This window comes from Neoarius graeffei, chromosome 1 (assembly GCF_027579695.1).
Source record: "Neoarius graeffei isolate fNeoGra1 chromosome 1, fNeoGra1.pri, whole genome shotgun sequence".
In the NCBI taxonomy this organism is placed as follows: domain Eukaryota; kingdom Metazoa; phylum Chordata; class Actinopteri; order Siluriformes; family Ariidae; genus Neoarius; species Neoarius graeffei.
The window spans coordinates 76345035-76366260 of record NC_083569.1 but is presented as its reverse complement, the minus strand read 5'-3'; the positions used below and the strand labels follow the sequence as shown (position 1 = coordinate 76366260).

At 45.7% G+C, this 21226-nt stretch overlaps 1 protein-coding gene across 1 annotated transcript in view; it reads right to left on the bottom strand.

Annotated features, from left to right (window-relative positions):
- The window catches only part of chrnb1 (cholinergic receptor, nicotinic, beta 1 (muscle)), a 73080-nt gene that overhangs the window by 31528 nt on the left and 20326 nt on the right, over positions 1-21226 (bottom strand). The window contains exons 3-4 of the mRNA XM_060924898.1: positions 9029-9073; positions 8377-8486 (exon numbers count right to left, since the gene is read on the bottom strand). Coding sequence (XP_060780881.1) covers positions 8377-8486; positions 9029-9073 — 155 coding nt within the window. The remainder of the gene's footprint in view (positions 1-8376; positions 8487-9028; positions 9074-21226) is intronic.

Below are 21226 nucleotides of genomic sequence, written 5' to 3'. Positions count from 1 at the left end.
ACTGGTATGTGCACCTATTTAAGGACTGTTCAGATGCAGTATCACTGTGAAGTATTACGCTACGTCAGTACGCATTACTGAGCCTTGTTTCTGATTTCCTGTTTCCTGATGCCTGTTCCTCATTCTCATTTTTTGCTCTGCCTTTGATATTCTGTTCGTGCCTTGCCCGACCCTTTGCCTGATTAATGTTTTGGATTTAGCCTGCTGATTTGGATTGTTTGCCTGTGTCTGTTTTTACGTTTGTATATAATCTCCATCACTGTTATTAAAAATACTTCCACACATACATCTGCCTACCTCATACCTGACAGAATACTTCGCCCTACCATGGATGTAGCAGAACTATTTCAGCATGCGATTCCACGCCTCTTCCGGGTGTCCTTATCTCAGTTCCTGGCCTCGTATTTCCAGCTGAGATCTGACTGGAGTCCCCTGGCACCCTACTATGGAATATATCATCCTAGGGGATTCAGCTTACAATGTGACTTGTTCTATGAGGACCTCCAAGAGCCCAAGCCAGCAGAACCGATCTGGGTAAGCTTTGTACTCACATTTATTTCTGGACGAGCATGCCATTGGGTGGATTTCCTCATCAGAGTAGAGCACCCATGCCTCCGGAGCTCACAGACCTTTTTTGCCATGCTCCAGTGTATCTATGAATCTTTGGAAAAGGGGGACTGCCATGAAATTTTTTGGGAGGGGTCTATCATGCCTGAGGCCGACGCGGCAGCAGCGGAGGAGGTCATTGCTCTAGAGTGCCTCCTAAAGGCCGGCAGTCCAGAACCAATCCCTCAGCCTGTTTTACAGTCAGCATCTGAACCAGAACCAGTTCAGCAGCCTGCATCAGAGCCAGCACCTGAATCCAAGATAGAGCCAGCATCTGTTCCAGTGCCAGAACCAATGCCAGTGTCAGAGCCAGCGCCAGCTCCAGAACCAGTGCCAGCACCAGAGTCGGAGTCAGTGCCAGTGTCTGCTCCAGAACCAGTGCCAGAGTCTGCATCAGTGCCAGTGTCTGCTCCAGAATCAGTGCCAGCACCAGAGTTGGAGTCAGAGTCAGCACCAATGTCTGCTCCAGAACCAGTGCCAATGCCAGAGTCGGAGTCAGAGCCTGAATCAGTGTCTACTCCAGAGCCAGTACCTATTCCAGAGTCAAGACCAGTGCCAGAACCTGAGCCTGTTCCAGAACCTGTGTCAGAGGATGACAGCGTGACCTCTGCCATAGCTGGTTATGAAGGCATCATTGTCCCGCCGCCACCTGGCTATGAAGACATCGTCGTCGTCGTCCTGCCGCTGCCCAGCTATGAAGATGTTGATGTCGTGCTGCTGCTACCTGACTATGCAGACATTGTTCTGCCGCCACCCGGCTATGAAGATGTTGTCATTGCCCTGCCGCCTGGTCAGGTCCATAGCGATGTGCTGACAGAGCTCGAGCCCATGCCTGAGTCCAGTTCAGAGTCCAAGTCATATCCTGAGTTTGAACTAGAGTCAAGTCCAAAGCCCAAGTCAGTTCCAGAGCTTGAGCCCGAGTCCGAGTCCAGAATTTGTATCCAGCCCAGAACGCGAGTCATCCCCAGAGCTTGAGACCAGCCCAGAGCTCAAGCTCACTTTCAGTCCTGGATCCGAGCCAAGTCCAGAGTCCAAGTCAAGTCCAGAGTCTGAGCATGCTTCCTGCCCAGAGCCCAAGTCATTTCTGGAGCCAGAGTCCAGTCCAGAGCTCAAGTCATCTCCAGAGCTTGAGCCCAGCCCAGAGCTTGAGCACACTACCAGCCCTGAGTCCGAGCCAGATCCAGAGCTCAAGCCTGAGTCATCTCCTGAGCTCGAGCCAGAGTTCAGCTCACAGCTCGAGCCCAAGTCCAGTACAGAGCTTGAGCCCAAGTCCTGTCCAGAGCCAGAGTCATTTCCAGAGCTCAAGCCCAAGCCATCTTCAGAGCCCAATACCAGCACAAGTCAGGAGTCCAAGTTTTGTCCTGAGCCTGAACTCAAGCCCCCACTGGAACCAAAACGAATGGATTTTTGCTCCCAGAGGGAGCTCTTTGGGGGAGGGGTTCTGTCAGTCCTGCATGCTGTGGCGCATGCACCTGAAGGCGTGCTCTGGGCTGCACATGCTTTAAGTGGACTCTAGCATATGCACCATTAATGACGCGCACCTGAACTTAATTAAGGAGTTACATATATGTGCAACTATTTAAGGACTGTTCAGATGCAGTATCACTACGAAGTATTACGCTATATCAGTGCGCATTACCGAGCCTTGTTTCCTGTTTCTGATTTCCTGTTTCCCGATTCCTGTGCCTGTTCCTTGTTCTCGTTTTTTGCTCTGCCTTTGATATTCTATTTGTGCCTTTCCCAACCCTTTGCCTGATTAACATTTTGGATTTAGCCTGCCAATTTGGATTATTTGCCTGTGTCTGTTTTCACATTTGTATATAATATCCATCACTGTTATTAAAAATAATTCCGCACATACATCCGCCTACCTTGTACCTGACATTATCGTGTTTGAAAAAAGTTGAACGTGACTTGTTTCAGTTAATATAAGCTCAACTAGATTGATTTGCAAAGTTGCTAAGTTAAAGTAAAATAATAGCTTATTTTGAACTGTCCCACAGATATGTTATCAGAAATTTATTGTCAAATTTTTTTTCAACAGGAACTTTGCATGCTGTGTTTGATATGTTTATTATTGTTACAGTAGCAGCCTAGCTAGTCTGTGTTGGTGATGGGAAATAAAAAAAAAATAAGCACATAAATGTATAAATCTATAACTATATAATTGGAAGTTGTTAATATATTATTGTCATAATGGTTTGGGGATTTTTGGTGATGGTATTACTTTGAGTAATTCACTAATTTTATATTCCTTTAATATTACCTTTCTAATTTATTTAAATGTTATAAACTCTAAGGAATAAATATTTTATAAATGATATTTAATACATAGGACAGAATATTAAATTTACTCAGCTTGTAGGAATAGTAATCTTTGAAGAAACAGTCAAGGCCATAGAACAGCTAAAGAGTGGTAAGGCAGCAGGAGTAAACAGCATTCCGCCGGAGATCTGGAAGCATGCGGGTCTAGCATTGCACACCAAACTTCATGAGCTCCTTGTCTGTTGCTGGGAGGAAGGAAAACTATCACAGGACCTCTGTGATGCAGTTATCATCACCCTGTACAAGAACAAAGGGGAAAAAAAATCTGATTGTTCCAACTACTGGGGGATAACCCTGCTATCTATTGCAGGAAAAATCCTGGCAAGAATTCTCCTGAAGAGACTGGTGCCCACCATTGTGGAAACACACCTCCCTGAGAGCCAGTGTGGCTCCAGAGCCAACCGGGGTATGACTGATGTGGTTTTTGTTCTCAGGCAGCTTCAATAGAAGTGCAGGGAGTGGAACAAGGGTCTGTATGTGACGTTCATCAATCTCATGAAATCATTTGACACTGTGAGCAGGAAAGGTCTGTGGCTGAACATGGAACGCCTAGGATGTCCCCCAAAGTTTCTTAGGATGGTCATCCAACTGCATGAAGATCAGCGTGGCGAGGTCAGACACAGCAACAACCTTTCAGAGCCATTTCCAATTGGCAATGGTGTCAAGCATGGTTGCATTCTTGCGCTGACACTTTTCACCATCTTTTTCAGTATGATGCTCCAGCAGGCTACAGATGAGCTTGACGATGAGAATGGTGTCTACATCTGTTACTGTACTGATGGCAGTCTGTTCAACCTGAGATGATTACAGGCCCATACTCATCCATGAGCTGCTCTTTGCTGATGATGCTGCCCTTGTTGCTCACATGGAGGCAGCCCTTCAGCGTATTACATCCTGCTTCGCAGAGGCTGCTCAACTCTTTGGCCTGGAAGTTAGCTTGAAGAAAACAGAAGTTCTCCATCAGCCTGCACCTTGGGAAGAGTACTGCCCTCCACACATCACCACTGGCAAGACAGAGCTGAAGACTGTCCATCAGTTCACCTACCTAGGGTGCACCATTTCTTCAAATGCCAAGGACGACAAGGAGATCGATAGCAGACTAGCCAAGGCAAACAGCACATTTGGCAGACTGTACAAAAGATTCTGGAGCAACAAGCACCTAAAGAGCACAAAAGTCAGTGTGTACAGAGCCATTGTAGTGACCACCCTCTTGTATGGCTCTGAGTCGTGGGTCACTTATCGACATCACCTGCGACTCCTAGAGCACTTCCATCAGCGCTGCCTCCACATTATCCTCAACATGGGATGAGTGACTTCATCACCAATGTCGAGGTCCTCCAGCAGGTGGAGGGCACCAGCATTGAGGCCATGCTGCTGAAGACGCAACTACTTTGGGCAGGGCACGTCTCCAGGATGGAGGATCACTGCCTGACTAAGATAGTGCTGTATGGCAAACTCTCCATTGAACACCATGCCAGAGGGGCACTGAAAAAGAGATACAAAGACTCTCTTAAGAAATCCCTTGCTGCCTGCCACGTTGACCACTGCCAATGGTCTGACCTAGCCGCTGACCGCAAGGCCTGGCGACACATTATCCACCAGGCTGTCTCCTCCTTTGAGAACTCCTGCCAGGCTAGCCTTGAGGATAAAAGGAGAAGAAAGAAGTACTGTGTGACAGCACCAAACCTGGAACAGATAGTTTTCCCTTGCAGCCACTGCAGTTGGACCTGCCTGTCCCACATCAGATTGATCAGCCACCAGTGCACCTGCAGTAGACATGAACAGCCCTCTTCATAATCTTTGCTCGTGAAGCCAAGCCATGATGAGTAATAGTAATAGATATGTGTGGAATAATATATGTTGGTAATAGATGTGTGCAAACAAGTTTTGTGTTCACCATGTTATTAATTTGTACAACCCTGATTCCAAAAAGTTGGGACAAAATATAAATCTCATCTCATCTCTTTATCTCTAGCCGCTTTATCCTTCTACAGGGTCACAGGCAAGCTGGAGCCTATCCCAGCTGACTACGGGCGAAAGGCGGGGTACACCCTGGACAAGTCACCAGGTCATCACAGGGCTGACACATAGACACAGACAACCATTCACACCTACGGTCAATTTAGAGTCACCAGTTAACCTAACCTGCATGTCTTTGGACTGTGGGGGAAACCGGAGCACCCGGAGGAAACCCACGCGGACACGGGGAGAACATGCAAACTCCACACAGAAAGGCCCTCGCCGGCCACGGGGCTCGAACCCAGGACCTTCTTGCTGTGAGGTGACAGCGCTAACCACTACACCATCGTGCCGCCCACAAAATACAAATTGTAAATAAAAACAGAATGCAATGATGTGGAAGTTTCAAAATTCCATATTTTATTCAGAATAGAACATAGATGACATATTAAATGTTTAAACTGAGAAAATGTATCATTTAAAGAGAAAAATTAGGTGATTTTAAGTTTCATGACAACAACACATCTCAAAAAATTTGGGACAAGGCCATGTTTACCACTGTGAGACATCCCCTTTTCTTTTTACAACAGTCTGTAAACGTCTGTGGACTGAGGAGACAAGTTGCTCAAGTTTAGGGATAGGAATGTTAAACCATTCTTGTCTAATGTAAGATTCTAGTTGCTCAACTGTCTTAGGTCTTTTTTGTCGTATCTTCCATTTTATGGTGCGCCAAATGTTTTCTATGGATGAAAGATCTGGACTGCAGGCTGGCCAGTTCAGTACCCGGACCCTTCTTCTACGCAGCCATGATGCTGTAATTGATGCAGTATGTGGTTTGGCATTGTCATGTTGGAAAATGCAAGGTCTTCCCTGAAAGAGACGTCGTCTGGATGGGAGCATATTTTGCTCTAGAACCTGGATATACCTTTCAGCATTGATGGTGTCTTTCCAGATGTATAAGCTGCCCATGCCACACACACTAATGCAACCCCATACCATCAGAGATGCAGGCATCTGAACTGAGCACCGATAACAACTTGGCTCGTCCTTCTCCTCTTTAGTCCGAATGACACGACATCCCTGATTTCCATAAAGAACTTCAAATTTTGATTCGTCTGACCACAGAACAGTTTTCCACTTTGCCACAGTCCATTTTAAATGAGCCTTGGCCCAGAGAAGACGTCTGCGCTTCTGGATCATGTTTAGATACGGCTTCTTCTTTGAACTATAGAGTTTTAGCTGGCAATGGCGGATGGCACGGTGAATTGTGTTCACAGATAATGTTCTCTGGAAATATTCCTGAACCCATTTTGTGATTTCCAATACAGAAGCATGCCTGTATGTGATGCAGTGCCGTCTAAGGGCCCGAAGATCACGGGCACCCGGTGTGGTTTTCCGGCCTTGACCCTTACGCACAGAGATTCTTCCAGATTCTCTGAATCTTTTGATGATATTATGCACTGTAGATGATGGTATGTTCAAACTCTTTGCAATTTTACACTGTCGAACTCCTTTCTGATATTGCTCCACTATTTGTCGGTGCAGAATTAGGGGGATTGGTGATCCTCTTCCCATCTTTACTTCTGAGAGCCGCTGCCACTCCAAGATGCTCTTTTTATACCCAGTCATGTTAATGACCTATTGCCAATTGACCTAATGAGTTGCAGTTTGGCCCTCCAGCTGTTCCTTTTTTGTACCTTTAACTTTTCCAGCCTCTTATTGCCCCTGTCCCAACTTTTTTGAGATGTGTTGCTGTCATGAAATTTCAAATGAGCCAATATTTGGCATGAAATTTCAAAATGTCTCACTTTCGACATTTGATATGTTGTCTGTGTTCTATTGTGAATACAATATCAGTTTTTGAGATTTGTAAATTATTGAATTCCGTTTTTATTTACAATTTGTACTTTGTCCCAACTTTTTTGGAATCGGGGTTGTATTTCTCAGTATGGGTTCCTTTGGTGATCACACTGGTACTGTTGTTGGTTATCAGTTGATTTAGAAATGACTTGGTGGCAACACAAATTGCATTACCCGTTTTCCTATAAAGTGACATGCATACGTAGTTTTGTGGTGAAAGCTTATTGAAATGTGATCATTGCACATCTTTCATTTTATGATCATATTGAAGTGTGTGATTGTTTACCTGGCATTGTATTGTTAATACATGTGGTGCCATCATGAAGCCATTTTTTTCATTAATAGTAACAACAAGGTGAAAACTATTCATCCTAAGGCCACCAATCCCCTCTTAACGTTGATAAAATCGTTTTCAGCTGGGGGGCTTTGCCCCCCCAGAACCCCCCACCAACTTTGTCCCTGGACCCCGGCTTTCTCACTTTTTTCATTTTGGGGTTGACAGCTTTGCTGTTCTACAGTACAGTTTTTCAGTATAGCAGTTTGATCCATCCTCTGTCATCTCTGACTCAGCTCAGTGGGGGGTTGATATTTAGCAGATTAGACATGTAATATGCCAGCACTAACTTTCAGGGGTTACTGTGATGGAAAGACATTGCCCTCCACATCTGAATTAATATTATTAAATGTTATAATTGCATGTGTTAAATTAGCTTTACTTGGCTGATTATGTATGATATACAGTACATCAATTCTTGTCATAAATGGTAAACTATTTAATCTGCATTAATATTTTCTGAATGTGAGGAGGAGGAAGATGCCATGCAAGATGCTGATCTTAATTTAGAGTTATGGCAAGACAATACAGATGAAAAGGGTAATTTTTGAAAACAATCAGTGGATTGCTCATAGCTTTACAAGTATTTTCGATATTGGAACTTTTTGCTAAATGAGAAATTATTTATGCAATGAGGCTTGATCTAATTAAATGTGTGTAAATAATTCAAACAATCTCATCTTTGTATAATTGTCGAATTAAAACATCAGTTTTACAGTGAACACTCTTCACATAAAGAGTTTTATCGAACAGTTGAATGGAATTTTAATGCCAGTTTTCAGTATAAAATCTAGCATAACTCCAACAATTATCAAAATTTTAAGAAACTTATAAATAAACACAGGAACTCGCATGTAACATTTCATGAATGTACTGTAAGTCATCTGGAAACTGGAATTTGTGGTTGTGAACAAAGAAAAAAATATTTAGATCTTTTCAAAATATTACATAATGTGGTTGTGCCAAATGGATGGAGCTTAATGTCTTCCTCTATTGCAGTTTATCAGTCAGATAAAGTTGAGGTCATGAGTCAAAAAAAACAACAACTCCTGAGTGGTAAGATTTCTCATACTACAATTTAAGACATGTTATAGATTTATATTTCATCCAGAAATCTGAAAAATGATTTCTACCTCTAATATCTTACCATGACAGATAAATGTCAACTTCGAACAAACTACCATTCATGCGTAACAGTAGTGGACAAATTGAAAGAGTGGCAGAAAGACTGGACTGAGTTTGTACAACTTGCTTTCGAATTGCATGTCCAGATCATGGTAACACACACTCACTTGTTAATAAGAACGATGTCTGGGAGCCACACTTTTGCTGACCGAATTCGCATTACATCAATCCCAGAATAGTTTTTGGGATTCCAGGCCAAACGGTGATCGTTCCACTCCTATCAGAGATATCAGACCTGAGTGTTATCCAGCAGATTTACTCTTTTTATGGCTCATATCAAAATGAACACAGAGTTTGGAACAAAAAAGGTGAAGGCAAATGAGGATAAAACATGCAGGAAACAAAGCGAGACGCCTCGGAAATGAGAAATCAAACCAGTTTATCATTTCATCATGTTATTTCAAAATTTCCTCCCTCCACCATTAATTATACTCGATGCAATTTCTCTGTGCAGTTGTCTGTGAATAATATCTGGGACATTTGAATAATAATGGTTCATTTTGCATAATTTGTTCTTTATTGTTTCTAGTGTTCATAGCTCGTGCATAATGGATGCATGTGTATTGTGTTGGCATTTAGGCTCAGTAAGCTTCTGAGACTGGCATTTCACAAAATGGACAAATAAGGCTTTCTACAATTGAAATGATGAGCTGGTTAAATATTGTTTTCTTGTTTTTTTTTTCCAATCTGCTGCCATTTCCTTCTGTTCTTGGAGCAAAAGCCAAAAGCATATCACAGCTCTGCAGTAACAGCACTCACCAGGTTCATGATGACGATGGTGTTCATCTCTTCATCTTTCATGTTCTGTGGTGGGAAAAGGGAAACACATGAGAAGAAATCTGCTAATTAATTGCAAATATATGTAAATCTTTTTGTGAAATAATGACACATTTTAAAGGTTATATGGGTATTAAGACTGAATGATTAATCTAATTTGAATTGCGATTATGATTTTTGTCTTTGTCACTTATGAAGCTGTGCTATCAAGGAGCTTCACTAAAATTAGCTTAGCTAAAGCTAATTGGCTAATTGGTGGGTTCTTACCACCCTAAACTTGATTATTTGCTTATACCAGGATGTCTCGAAGTTTTATTTCACTTAAATTGCAGCAACTGGTCAGTTATTAAATATATTATTGATTAAAGAACTAGTTTATCCATTTATAGTTACAACCCCGATTCCAAAAAAGTTGGGACAAAGTACAAATTGTAAATAAAAACGGAATGCAATAATTTACAAATCTCAAAAACTGATATTGCATTCATAATAGAACATAGATAACATATCAAATGTCGAAAGTGAGATATTTTGAAATTTCATGCCAAATATTGGCTCATTTGAAGTTTCATGACAGCAACACATCTCAAAAAAGTTGGGACAGGGGCAATAAGAGGCTGGAAAAGTTAAAGGTACAAAAAAGGAACAGCTGGAGGACCAAATTGCAACTCAATAGATCAATTGGCAATAGGTCATTAACATGACTGGGTATAAAAAGAGCATCTTGGAGAGGCAGCGGCTCTCAGAAGTAAAGATGGGAAGAGGATCACCAATCCCCCTAATTCTGCGCCGACAAATAGTGGAGCAATATCAGAAAGGAGTTCGACAGTGTAAAATTGCAGAGTTTGAGCGTATCATCATCTACAGTGCATAATATCATCAAAAGATTCAGAGAATCTGGAAGAATCTCTGTGCGTAAGGGTCAAGGCCGGAAAACCATACTGGGTGCCCGTGATCTTCGGGCCCTTAGACGGCACTGCATCACATACAGGCATGCTTCTGTACTGGAAATCACAAAATGGGCTCAGGAATATTTCCAGAGAACATTATCTGTGAACACAATTCACCGTGCCATCCGCCATTGCCAGCTAAAACTCTATAGTTCAAAGAAGAAGCCGTATCTAAACATGATCCAGAAGCGCAGACGTCTTCTCTGGGCCAAGGCTCATTTAAAATGGACTGTGGCAAAGTGGAAAACTGTTCTGTGGTCAGACGAATCAAAATTAGAAGTTCTTTATGGAAATCAGGGACGCCGTGTCATTCAGACTAAAGAGGAGAAGGACGACCCAAGTTGTTATCAGCGCTCAGTTCAGAAGCCTGCATCTCTGATGGTATGGGGTTGCATTAGTGCGTGTGGCATGGGCAGCTTACACATCTGGAAAGACACCATCAATGCTGAAAGGTATATCTAGGTTCTAGAGCAACATATGCTCCCATCCAGACGATGTCTCTTTCAGGGAAGACCTTGCATTTTCCAACATGACAATGCCAAACCACATACTGCATCAATTACAGCATCATGGCTGCGTAGAAGAAGGGTCCGGGTACTGAACTGGCCAGCCTGCAGTCCAGATCTTTCACCCATAGAAAACATTTGGCGCATCATAAAACGGAAGATATGACAAAAAAGACCTAAGACAGTTGAGCAACTAGAATCCTACATTAGACAAGAATGGGTTAACATTCCTATCCCTAAACTTGAGCAACTTGTCTCCTCAATCCCCAGACGTTTACAGACTGTTGTAAAGAGAAAAGGGGATGTCTCACAGTGGTAAACATGGCCTTGTCCCAACTTTTTTGAGATGTGTTGTTGTCGTGAAATTTAAAATCACCTAATTTTTCTCTTTAAATGATACATTTTCTCAGTTTAAACATTTGATATGTCATCTATGTTCTATTCTGAATGAAATATGGAATTTTGACACTTCCACATCATTGCATTCCATTTTTATTTAGAATTTGCACTTTGTCCCAACTTTTTTGGAATCGGGGTTGTACATTTAGTTACATTTAATACTGTGGAACACATCACTTATGCTACAGCAGCAATAGCCAGTCATCCCTTCACCAGTCCCCAAACACCCCAAAATTAAAAATGCAGCTTGTCATGTTAATCAAAAATAATGCCCAAAGTCCTCTGTCTTGAAGTCTTTCTTGTGGAGGAAAACTTTGTAATGGTTATAAAGTTCAGACACTTGAGACGTTTTCCATAAATGATTAAAAAAAGTCACCTTACAGAAAGGTTCTCCAGTCATTCTACAATTTTCTTTGTTATAAAACAGCATGATTGTTTACTTATTTGTTTGTTTGTCTATTTTTGCAGTTTATATGGAACATCCTCTATATCTGTAAATGAGCTGTTGTAGCAGAAACAATGATGCATGAGAACAAGCAAATAACTACTATCGGATTTGCTGTTAAACAGCATTAAACAGCATCTTCTGATCAATCAAAACAGAGAATTAAACAGAACCATGGTATAACAAGCAATAAAAAGTATTACACTCCTAAATCTGCTCAATGATTGCAATAAATATTCATGATTCTAATACTGAACATCCCTGGGCGGCACGGTGGTGTAGTGGTTAGCGCTGTCGCCTCACAGCAAGAAGGTCCTGGGTTCGAGCCCCGGGGCCGGCGAGGGCCTTTCTGTGTGGAGTTTGCATGTTATCCCCGTGTCCGCGTGGGTTTCCTCCGGGTGCTCCGGTTTCCCCCACAGTCCAAAGACATGCAGGTTAGGTTGACTGGTGACTCTAAATTGACCGTAGGTGTGAATGTGAGTGTGAATGGTTGTCTGTGTCTATGTGTCAGCCCTGTGATGATCTGGCGACTTGTCCAGGGTGTACCCCGTCTTTCGCCCGTAGTCAGCTGGGATAGGCTCCAGCTTGCCTGCGACCCTGTAGAAGGATAAAGCGGCTAGAGATAATGAGATGAGATGAGACTTACATCCCTATTAGATATATAATGTATATGTACTGGGTGGCACGGTGATGATACACTTCCACAACATGTTTGTGGAAGTGTATCATGGCATGAACAAAGGAGATTTCTGAGGACCTCAGAAAAAGCATTGTTAATGCTCATCAGGCTGGAAAAGGTTACATCTCTAAAGTGTTTGGACTCCACCAATCCACAGACAGACAGATTGTGTACAAATGGAGGAAATTCAAGACCGTTGTTACCCTCCCCAGGAGTGGTCGACCAACAAAGATCACTCCAAGAGCAAGGTTTGTAATAGTCGGCGAGGTCACAAAGGACCCCAGGGTAACTTCTGAGCAACTGAAGGCCTATCTCACATTGGCTAATGTTAATGTTCATGAGTCCACCATCAGGAGAACACTGAACAACAATGGTGTGCATGGCAGGGCTGCAAGGAGAAAGCCACTGCTCTCCAAAAAGAACATTGCTGCTCGTCTGCAGTTTGCTAAAGATCACGTGGACAAGCCAGAAGGCTATTGGAAAAATGCTTTGTGGACGGATGAGACCAAAATAGAACTTTTTGGTTTAAATGAGAAGAGCTATGTTTGGAGAAAGGAAAAACACTGAATTCCAGCATAAGAACCTTATCCCATCTGTGAAACATGGTGGTGGTAGTATCATGGTTTGGGCCTGTTTTGCTGCATCTGGGCCAGGATGGCTTGCCATCATTGATGGAACAATGAATTCTGAATTATACCAGCAAATTCTAAAGGAAAATGTCAGGACATCTGTCCATGAACTGAATCTCAAGAGAAGGTGGGTCATGCAGCAAGACAACGACCCTAAGGACATAAGTCGTTCTCCCAAAGAATGGTTAAAGAAGAATAAAGTTAATGTTTTGGAATGGCCAAGTCAAAGTCCTGACCTTAATCCAATAGAAATGTTGTGGAAGGACCTGAAGCGAGCAGTTCATGTGAGGAAACCCACCAACATCCCAGAGTTGAAGCTGTTCTGTATGGAGGAATGGGCTAAAATTCCTCCAAGCCGGTGTGCAGGACTCATCAACAATTACCGGAAATATTTTTGTCTCATGTCTTTAACTGGGTTCTCTTTATCTACTTTTAGGACTTGTGTGAAAATCTGATGATGTTTTAGGTCATATTTATGCAGAAATATAGAAAATTCTAAAGTGTTCACAAACTTTCAAGCACCACTGTATATGTACATTACCATCTATGACACTTGTAACATTCGGCCTTATCCACAGCAGCTTACATTTGTCTCATTTATACCCCTAAGCAACTGAGGGTTAAAAGCCTTTGATCAAGGACCCAATAGTGTCAGGTTGGGAGTGTTGGGATTTGAACTGACAGCCTTCTGAGAGTTGTCAGAACACTGAAAAACAATGGTGTGCATGGCAGGGCTGCAAGAAGAAAGCCACTGCTCTCCAAAAAGAACATTGCTGCTCGTCTGCAACCACTGAGCTACTACTATGTACATAGCGCAGTCATTCTACAACCCCAATTCCAAAAACGTTGGGATGCTGTGTAAACTGTAAATAAGAACAGAAAGTGATAATTATATTTCATTGAAAATAGTACAAAGACAACATATCAAATGTTGAAACTGAGAAATTGTATTGTTTTTTGAAAAATATATGCTCATTTTGAATTTGATGTCAAAAACACGTTTCAAAACAGTTGGGACAGGGGCATGTTTACCACTGTGTTACATCACCTTTACTTTTAACAACACTCTGTAAACGTTTGGGAACTGAGGAGACCAGTTGCTGTAGTTTTGAAAGAGAAATGTTGTCCCATTCTTGCCTGATATGCAATTTCAGTTGCTCAACAGTTTGGGGTCTTCTTTGTCATATTTTGCACTTCATAATGCACCAAATGTTTTAAATGGGAGACAGGTCTGGACTGAAGGCAGGCCAGTTTAGCACTTGGACTCTTTTACGATGGAACCATGCAGTTTTAAGATGTGCAGAAAGCGGTTTGGCATTGTCTTGCTGAAAGAAGGAAGGCCTTCCCTAAAAAAAGATTTTGTCTGGATGGCAGCATATTGCTCTGAAACATGTATATATCATTCAGCATTAATGATGCCTTCCCAGATGTACAAGCTACCCATGTCATTTGCACTAATGCACCCTCATACCATCACAGATGCTGGTTTTTGAACTGTGCACTGATAACAAGCCAGATGGTCCCTCTCTTCTTTAGTCTGGAGGATGTGGTGTCCATGATTTCTAAAAAGAATTTCTACTTTTGATTCATCAGACCTCAGGACAATTTTTGCTTTACCTCAGTCCATTGTAAAAGAGCTGGAGCCCAGAGAAGGTGGCGGTGTTTCTGGATATTGTTTATATCTGGTTTTAACTTGCATTTGTGGATGCAGTAATGAACTGTTTTCACAGGAGATGGTTTTCTGAAGTGTTCCTGAGCCCAGACAGTGATTTTTCACTCCAGACACGTCTGATTTTAATGCAGTGTCACCTGAGGGCCTGAAGATCACAGGCATCCAGTGTCAGTTTTCAGCCTTGTATACCTTGTATCAATGTCAGTTTTCAGCCTTGTATCTTACATACAGAGATTTTTCCAGATTCTCTGAATCTTTTAGTGATATCTATTATGTAACACAGATGATGTGATCCCTAAATTCTTTGCAATTTTCATTGAGGAACGTTATTCTGAAATTGTTGCACTGTTTGCCCATGCAGTATTTCACAGAGTGGTGAACCCCTCCCCATCTTTACTTCTGAGAGACTCCGCCTCTCTGGGATGCAATTTTTATACCCAATCATGTTACTGACCTGCTGCCAATTAAACAAATTATTATTTTTTTAGTATTACACAACTTTTTCAGTCTTTTGTTGCCACTGTCCTAACTTTTCTGAAATGTGTTTCTGACATCAAATTCAAAATGAGAATATATTTTTCAAAAAACAATACAATTTCTCAGTTTCAACATTTGGTATGTTGTCTTTGTGCTATTTTCAAAGGAATGTAGGGTTTCCATGATTTGCAAATCTTCACATTCTTTTTTTATTTATGATTTACAAGTCCAACACCAACACTCCAACAGTGTTGTGTTGGAGTGTTGGTGCTGGAGTTTACCCCAGTGAACGAGAGGGTCGCCTCTCTGCGCCTTCAGGTCGGGGAGAGGGCTCTTGCTTTTGTTTGTGCCTACGGGCTGAATAGCAGTATAGAGTATCTGGCCTTCTTGGAGTCCCTGGGAGAGGTACTGAGAGGTGCTCAGACTGGGGACTCCATTGTTCTACTGGGGGACTTTAACACTCACGTGGGTGATGACAGTGACACCTGGAGGGGCGTGACTGGGAGGAACAGCCTCCCCGATCTGAACCCGAGTGGTGCTTTGTTATTAGACTTCTGTGCTCATCATGGTTTGTCCATAACAAACACCATGTTTGAGCATAGGGGTGTCCATAAGTGCACGTGGCACCAGGACACCTTAGGTCGGAGGTCGATGATCGACTTTGTTGTCATTTCATCTGATCTCCGGACCTATGTCTTGGACACTCGGGTGAAGAGAGGGGCTGAGCTGCCAACTGATCACTACCTGGTGGTGTGTTGGATCTGCTGGCAGAGGAGGAAGCCAGACAGACCTGGCAGGCCCAAACGTATGGTGAGGGTCTGCTGGGAACATCTGGCTGAGCACTCTGTCAGGGAGGTCTTTAACTCCCACCTCCGGGAGAGCTTCTCCCAGCTTCTGAGGGAGGCGGGGGACATTGAGTCTGAGTGGACCATGTTTTCTGCCTCCATTGTCGACCCGGCTGTTCGGAGCTGTGGCTGCAAGGTCTCCGGTGCCTGTCATGGCAGCAATCCCTGAACCCGGTGGTGGACACCGGAAGTAAGGGATGCTGTCAAGCTGAAGAAGGAGTCCTATCGGGCCATGTTGGCCTCCGGGACTCCCGAGGCAGCTGACGGGTATCGGCAGGCCAGGTGTGCCGCAGCTCGGGCAGTTGTGGAGGCAAAAACTCAGAACTGGGAGGAGTTTGGTGAGGCCATGGAGGAAGACTATTGGTCGGCCTTGAGGAAATTCTGGCAAACTGTCCGGCGCCTCAGGAGGGGGAAGCAGTACCCTGCCAACACTGTTTACAGTGCGGGTGGGGAGCTGTTTACCTTGACTGGGGATATTGTCGGGCGGTGGAAGGAATACTTCGAGGATCTCCTTAATCCCACCATCACGTCTTCCATTGAGGAAGCGGAGGCTGATGACTCAGAGGTGGACTCGTCCATTACACAAGCCGAAGTCACTGAGGTGGTTTGCAAGCTCCTCGGTGGCAAGGCACCGGGGGTGGATGAGATCCGCCCTGAGTATCTCAAGTCTCTGGATATTGTGGGGCTGTCTTGGCTGACACGCCTCTGCAACATCGCGTGGTGGTTGGGGACAGTGCTTCTGGAATGGCAGACTGGGGTGGTGGTCCCTCTTTTTAAGAAAAGGGACCGGAGAGTGTGCTTCAATTATAGGGGAATCACACTTCTCAGCCTCCCCGGGAAGGTTTACTCCAGGGTACTGGAGAGGAGAATTCGGCCAATAGTCGAACTTCAGATCCAGGAGGAACAATGTGGTTTTCGTCCTGGTCGTGGAACACTGGACCAGCTCTATACCCTTCACAGGGTGCTTGAGGGTTCATGGGAGTTTGCTCAACCAGTCCACATGTGCTTTGTGGATCTGGAGAAGGCATTCAACCATGTCCCTCGTGGTATCCTGTGAGGGGTGCTTCGGGAGTATGGGGCTCGGGGCTCTTTGCTAAGGGCTGTCTGGTCCCTGTATGAACAGAGCAGGAGTCTGGTTCGCATTGCCGGCAGCAAGTCAGACCTGTTCCCAGTGCATGTTGGACTCCAGCAGGGCTGCCCTTTGTCACCGGTTCTGTTCATAATTTTTATGGACAAAATTTCTAGGTGCAGCCAGGGGCCAGAGGGAATCCTGTTTGGGAACCACAGGATTTCATCTCTGCTTTTTGCGGATGATGTTGTCCTGTTGGCTTCTTCAAACCAGGACCTTCAGCATGCACTGGGGTGGTTTGCAGTCGAGTGTGAAGCGGCTGGGATGAGAATCAGCACCTCGAAGTCCGAGGCCATGGTTCTTGACCAGAAAAGGGTGGCTTGCCCTCTTCAGGTTGGTGGAGAAGTCCTGCCTAAAGTGGAGGAGTTTAAGTATCTCGGGATCTTGTTCACGAGTGAGGGAAGGATGGAGTGTGAGATTGACAGGCGGATCGGTGCAGCCTCCACAGTGATGCAGTCACTTTACCAGTCTGTCGTGGTGAAGGAGCTGAGCCAAAAGGCAAAGCTCTTGATTTACCAGTCGAACTATGTTCCGACTCTCACCTATGGTCATGAGCTTTGGGTAATGACCGAAAGAACAAGGTCGCGGATACAAGCGGCCGAAATGAGTTTCCTTCACAGGGTGGCTGGGCGCTCCCTTAGAGATAGGGTGAGAAGCACAGTCACTTTGGAGGAGCTCGGAGTAGAACCACTGCTCTTTCACATCGAGAGGAATCAGCTGAGGTGGCTCGGGCATCTCTTTCGGATGCCTCCAGGACGCCTCCCTGGGGAGGTGTTCCAGGCATGTCCCCCTGGGAGGAGGCCCCGAGGAAGACCCAGGACAAGCTGGAGGGACTATGTCTCTCGGCTGGCCTGGGAACGCCTCGGTGTTCTTCCTGAGGAGCTGGCCGAGGTGTCTGGGGAGAGCGAAGTTTGGGCTTCCATGCTCAGACTGCTGCCTCCATGACCCGGCCCCGGATAAGCGGAAGAAAATGAGATGAGATGAGATTTACAAGTGTCTCAACTTTTTTGGAATTGGGGTTTGTTACACTCCTAAGGAAGGGTGAAGCACAGAGGATGGCAGGACAGAGATCAGGTTCAGCAAAACTCTTTTATTTTCCACTTTTCACTGTATCTAATCTCCAATCTCCCAGCCACGCACACACGCGCGCACACACACAAGGCGTCTGGTTGGGGAGAGACCCTCTGCTCTCTGCTCTCCCTCCTTATATAGGGTGCGGTCACTGGGAAGACACACACACAAACACAGGTTAATTGACGTCAGGTGTAGTGATTCTGCCACTTACCTTCCCTGACTCCGCCCTCCTGTCACAGACTGGTGCTTGACCACGCCCCCGTGGCCACATACCCCCACCGCCCGACTAAGGCCGGGTGGCTGTCCGGCCTGCAGCTGACTCCCCCCCCTTGACGGGAGAGGAAGTCCGCCACGACCATCTGCGCCCCCGGCCTGTGGACCACCTTGAAATTAAAGGGTTGGAGTGCCAGATACCAACGGGTGATCTGCGCGTTGGCATCCTTCATGTGGTGGAGCCAGTGGAGGGGTGCGTGGTCCGAACAGAGGGTGAAAGGGCACCCCAGCAGGTACTGTAGTAATGGAGGGCGAGGACCGCCCACTTGATCGCCAGGCACTCTTTCTCTATGGTGCTGTAGCGCCCCTCACACACTGACAGCTTCCTATTGATGTACAGGACGGGGCGGTCCTCTCCCTCCACCTCCTGGGACAAAACCGCCCCCAGCCCTCTGTCCGACGCATCGGTCTGCAACATAAAGGGGAGAGAAAAGTCAAGGGAGTGTAAAAGTGGCCCCCCACACAGTGCAGCCTTTACCTCAGAAAAAGCCCGCTGGCATTGATCCGTCCACTGGACCGGATCTGGTACCCCCTTTTTAGTGAGATCAGTCAGTGGGCTGGTGACATCCGAATAATTAGGTATAAACCTACGATAATAGCCAGCCAGCCCCAGGAACTGTCTCACCCCCTTTTTGGTCTTGGGCCTCGGGCAGGCCGCAATTGCTGCGGTCTTGTTAATTTGGGGACGCACCTGCCCGTTGCCCAAGTGGAAGCCCAGATACCGTACTTCCACCCGCCCAATCGCACACTTCTTCAGGTTGGCTGTGAGGCCCGCTCGCCTCAGCGACCTAAGGACGGCCCTTAGATGTTTGAGGTGCCTCGGCTAGTCATTACTATAGACGATGATGTCGTCAAGATAGGCGGCCGCATAGGTGGCGTGAGGGCGGAGGACCCTGTCCATCAGCCGCTGAAACATAGCGGGCACCCCAAACAGCCCAAACGGAAGTGTGACGAATTGGTGTAAACCAAACGGTGTGGAAAAGGCCGTTTTTTCTCGGGATAGTGGAGTCAAGGGGATCTGCCAATATCCCTTCGTCAAATCCAGTGTCGAATAAAAGCAAGCAGTGCCGAGTTGATCGAGCAACTCATCAATACGAGGCATTGGGTACGCGTCAAATTTAGACACCGCGTTGACTTTTCTATAGTCCACACAGAACCGGACCGACCCGTCGGCCTTGGGTACCAAGACCACCGGGCTGCTCCAGTCACTGTCGGACTCCTCTACGATGCCCATTTCGAGCATGGTCTCAAGTTCTTCCCGAACCACCTTTTTTTTGTGTTCGGGTAGCCTGTAAGGGCGGCTACGCACTATCACCCCCGGGGGCGTCTCTATGTGGTGCTCTATGAGGTTAGTGCGACTGAGCAGGGGCGAGAACACATCCGAAAACTCGGTCTGCAACTGGGCGACCTCCGTGAGTTGGGTCGGGGAGAGGTGGTCTCCACAGGGGACTGGAGAGGTACGTGATGCCAATGCACCTTTTTGAACCTCCGGCCCCAGCTCCGCCTTCTCCGGAACCACCGACACCAACGCCACAGGGACCTCCTCATTCCAGAGTTTAAGCAGATTGAGGTGGTAAATCTGTAGCGCCCCACCCCTGTCCATTTGCCTCACCTCGTAGTCGACGTCCCCGACTCGCCGTGTGACCTCAAAGGGTCCTTGCCACTTGGCGATCAATTTGGAGCTCGATGTGGGCAACAGTATGAGTACCTTATCTCCCGGTGTGAACTCCCTAAGGTGCATACCCTTGTTGTACAGGCAGGCTTGCCGTTCTTGGGCCTGCCGCAAATTCTCCTGGGTTAGGTGAGTGAGCGTGTGGAGTTTTGCGCGCAGGTCCATAACGTATTGAATTTCGTTCTTACTTTGTGAAGGTTCCTCCTCCCAATTTTCCCGCAGCATGTCTAGATTGCCGCTCGGCTTACGCCCATATAATAATTCGAATGGGGAGAACCCCGTGGAGGCTTGGGGGACCTCTCGCACTGAAAACAACGCTCGAGCCATTATCCCAATTACATGCATCCTCACTTACGAATTTTTTAATGATATTCTTGAGGATGCGATTGAACCGTTCCACCAAACCATCCGTTTGTGGGTGATACACGCTGGTGCCGATCGGCTTAATCCCCAATAACCCATACAGTTCGCATAGTGTCTGTGACATAAATGTGGTGCCTTGATCAGTCAGAATCTCTTTCAGGATTCCAACTCGAGAGATAACGCGGAAGAGCGCCTCTGCAATACTGCGTGCTGAGATATTGCGCAGAGGCACTGCTTCCGGGTATCACGTTGCATAGTCCACCAGAACTAATATAAAGCAGTACCCTCGTGCTGACCGATCTAATGGCCCGACGACATCCATCCCAATCCTTTCGAACGGGGTCTCGATTAATGGTAGAGGGCGCAAAGGCGCTTTTGGAATGGCCGCTGGATTTACTAACTGGCATTCGCGGCACACCGTACACCACCTACGGACATCGCCGCGAATCCCCAGCCAATGGAATCGGGCCATTATTCGGGCTAGTGTCTTATCCTGCCCTAGGTGTCCAGCCATGGGATTAAAGTGAGCCGCCTGGAATACTAATTCCCGGTGGCTCTTTGGAATTAAAAGTTGCGTGACTCACTCTTTAGTTTGAGTGCCCTGCGTCAGTCGGTATAACCTTTCCTTCATAATCGCGAAGTAGGGGAAGGACGGGGTAGCGTTCGGCTGGAGCATTTGACCATTGATTACTCTCACTTGGTCAAATGCATGCCACAGAGTCTCGTCTCGCGACTGCTCTAATGGGATATTCTGTGAGGGATTCCCCAACAGAGAGAGGAGGAGCCAGCGGCTCCTCACTCTGACACGGAGATGACGTAGATGGCTCTGTGACAGCTGCTCCCGCCAAAGCAACACCGGGACCTCCCCCTGTTAAATGGCAGGACCCACTCTTTACTAAGTGTGTCATTAAATCCCGAAATCCCTGCCAATCAGTCCCCCAAATTAAAGAGTGGGTAAGGCGAAGATTAACCGCCGCCTTCACTATAACTTTTTCCCCTCGGAAAAAAATGTGGACCGACACCAAAGGGTAGCTGTGAACGTCCCCATGCACACACAACACCTTCAC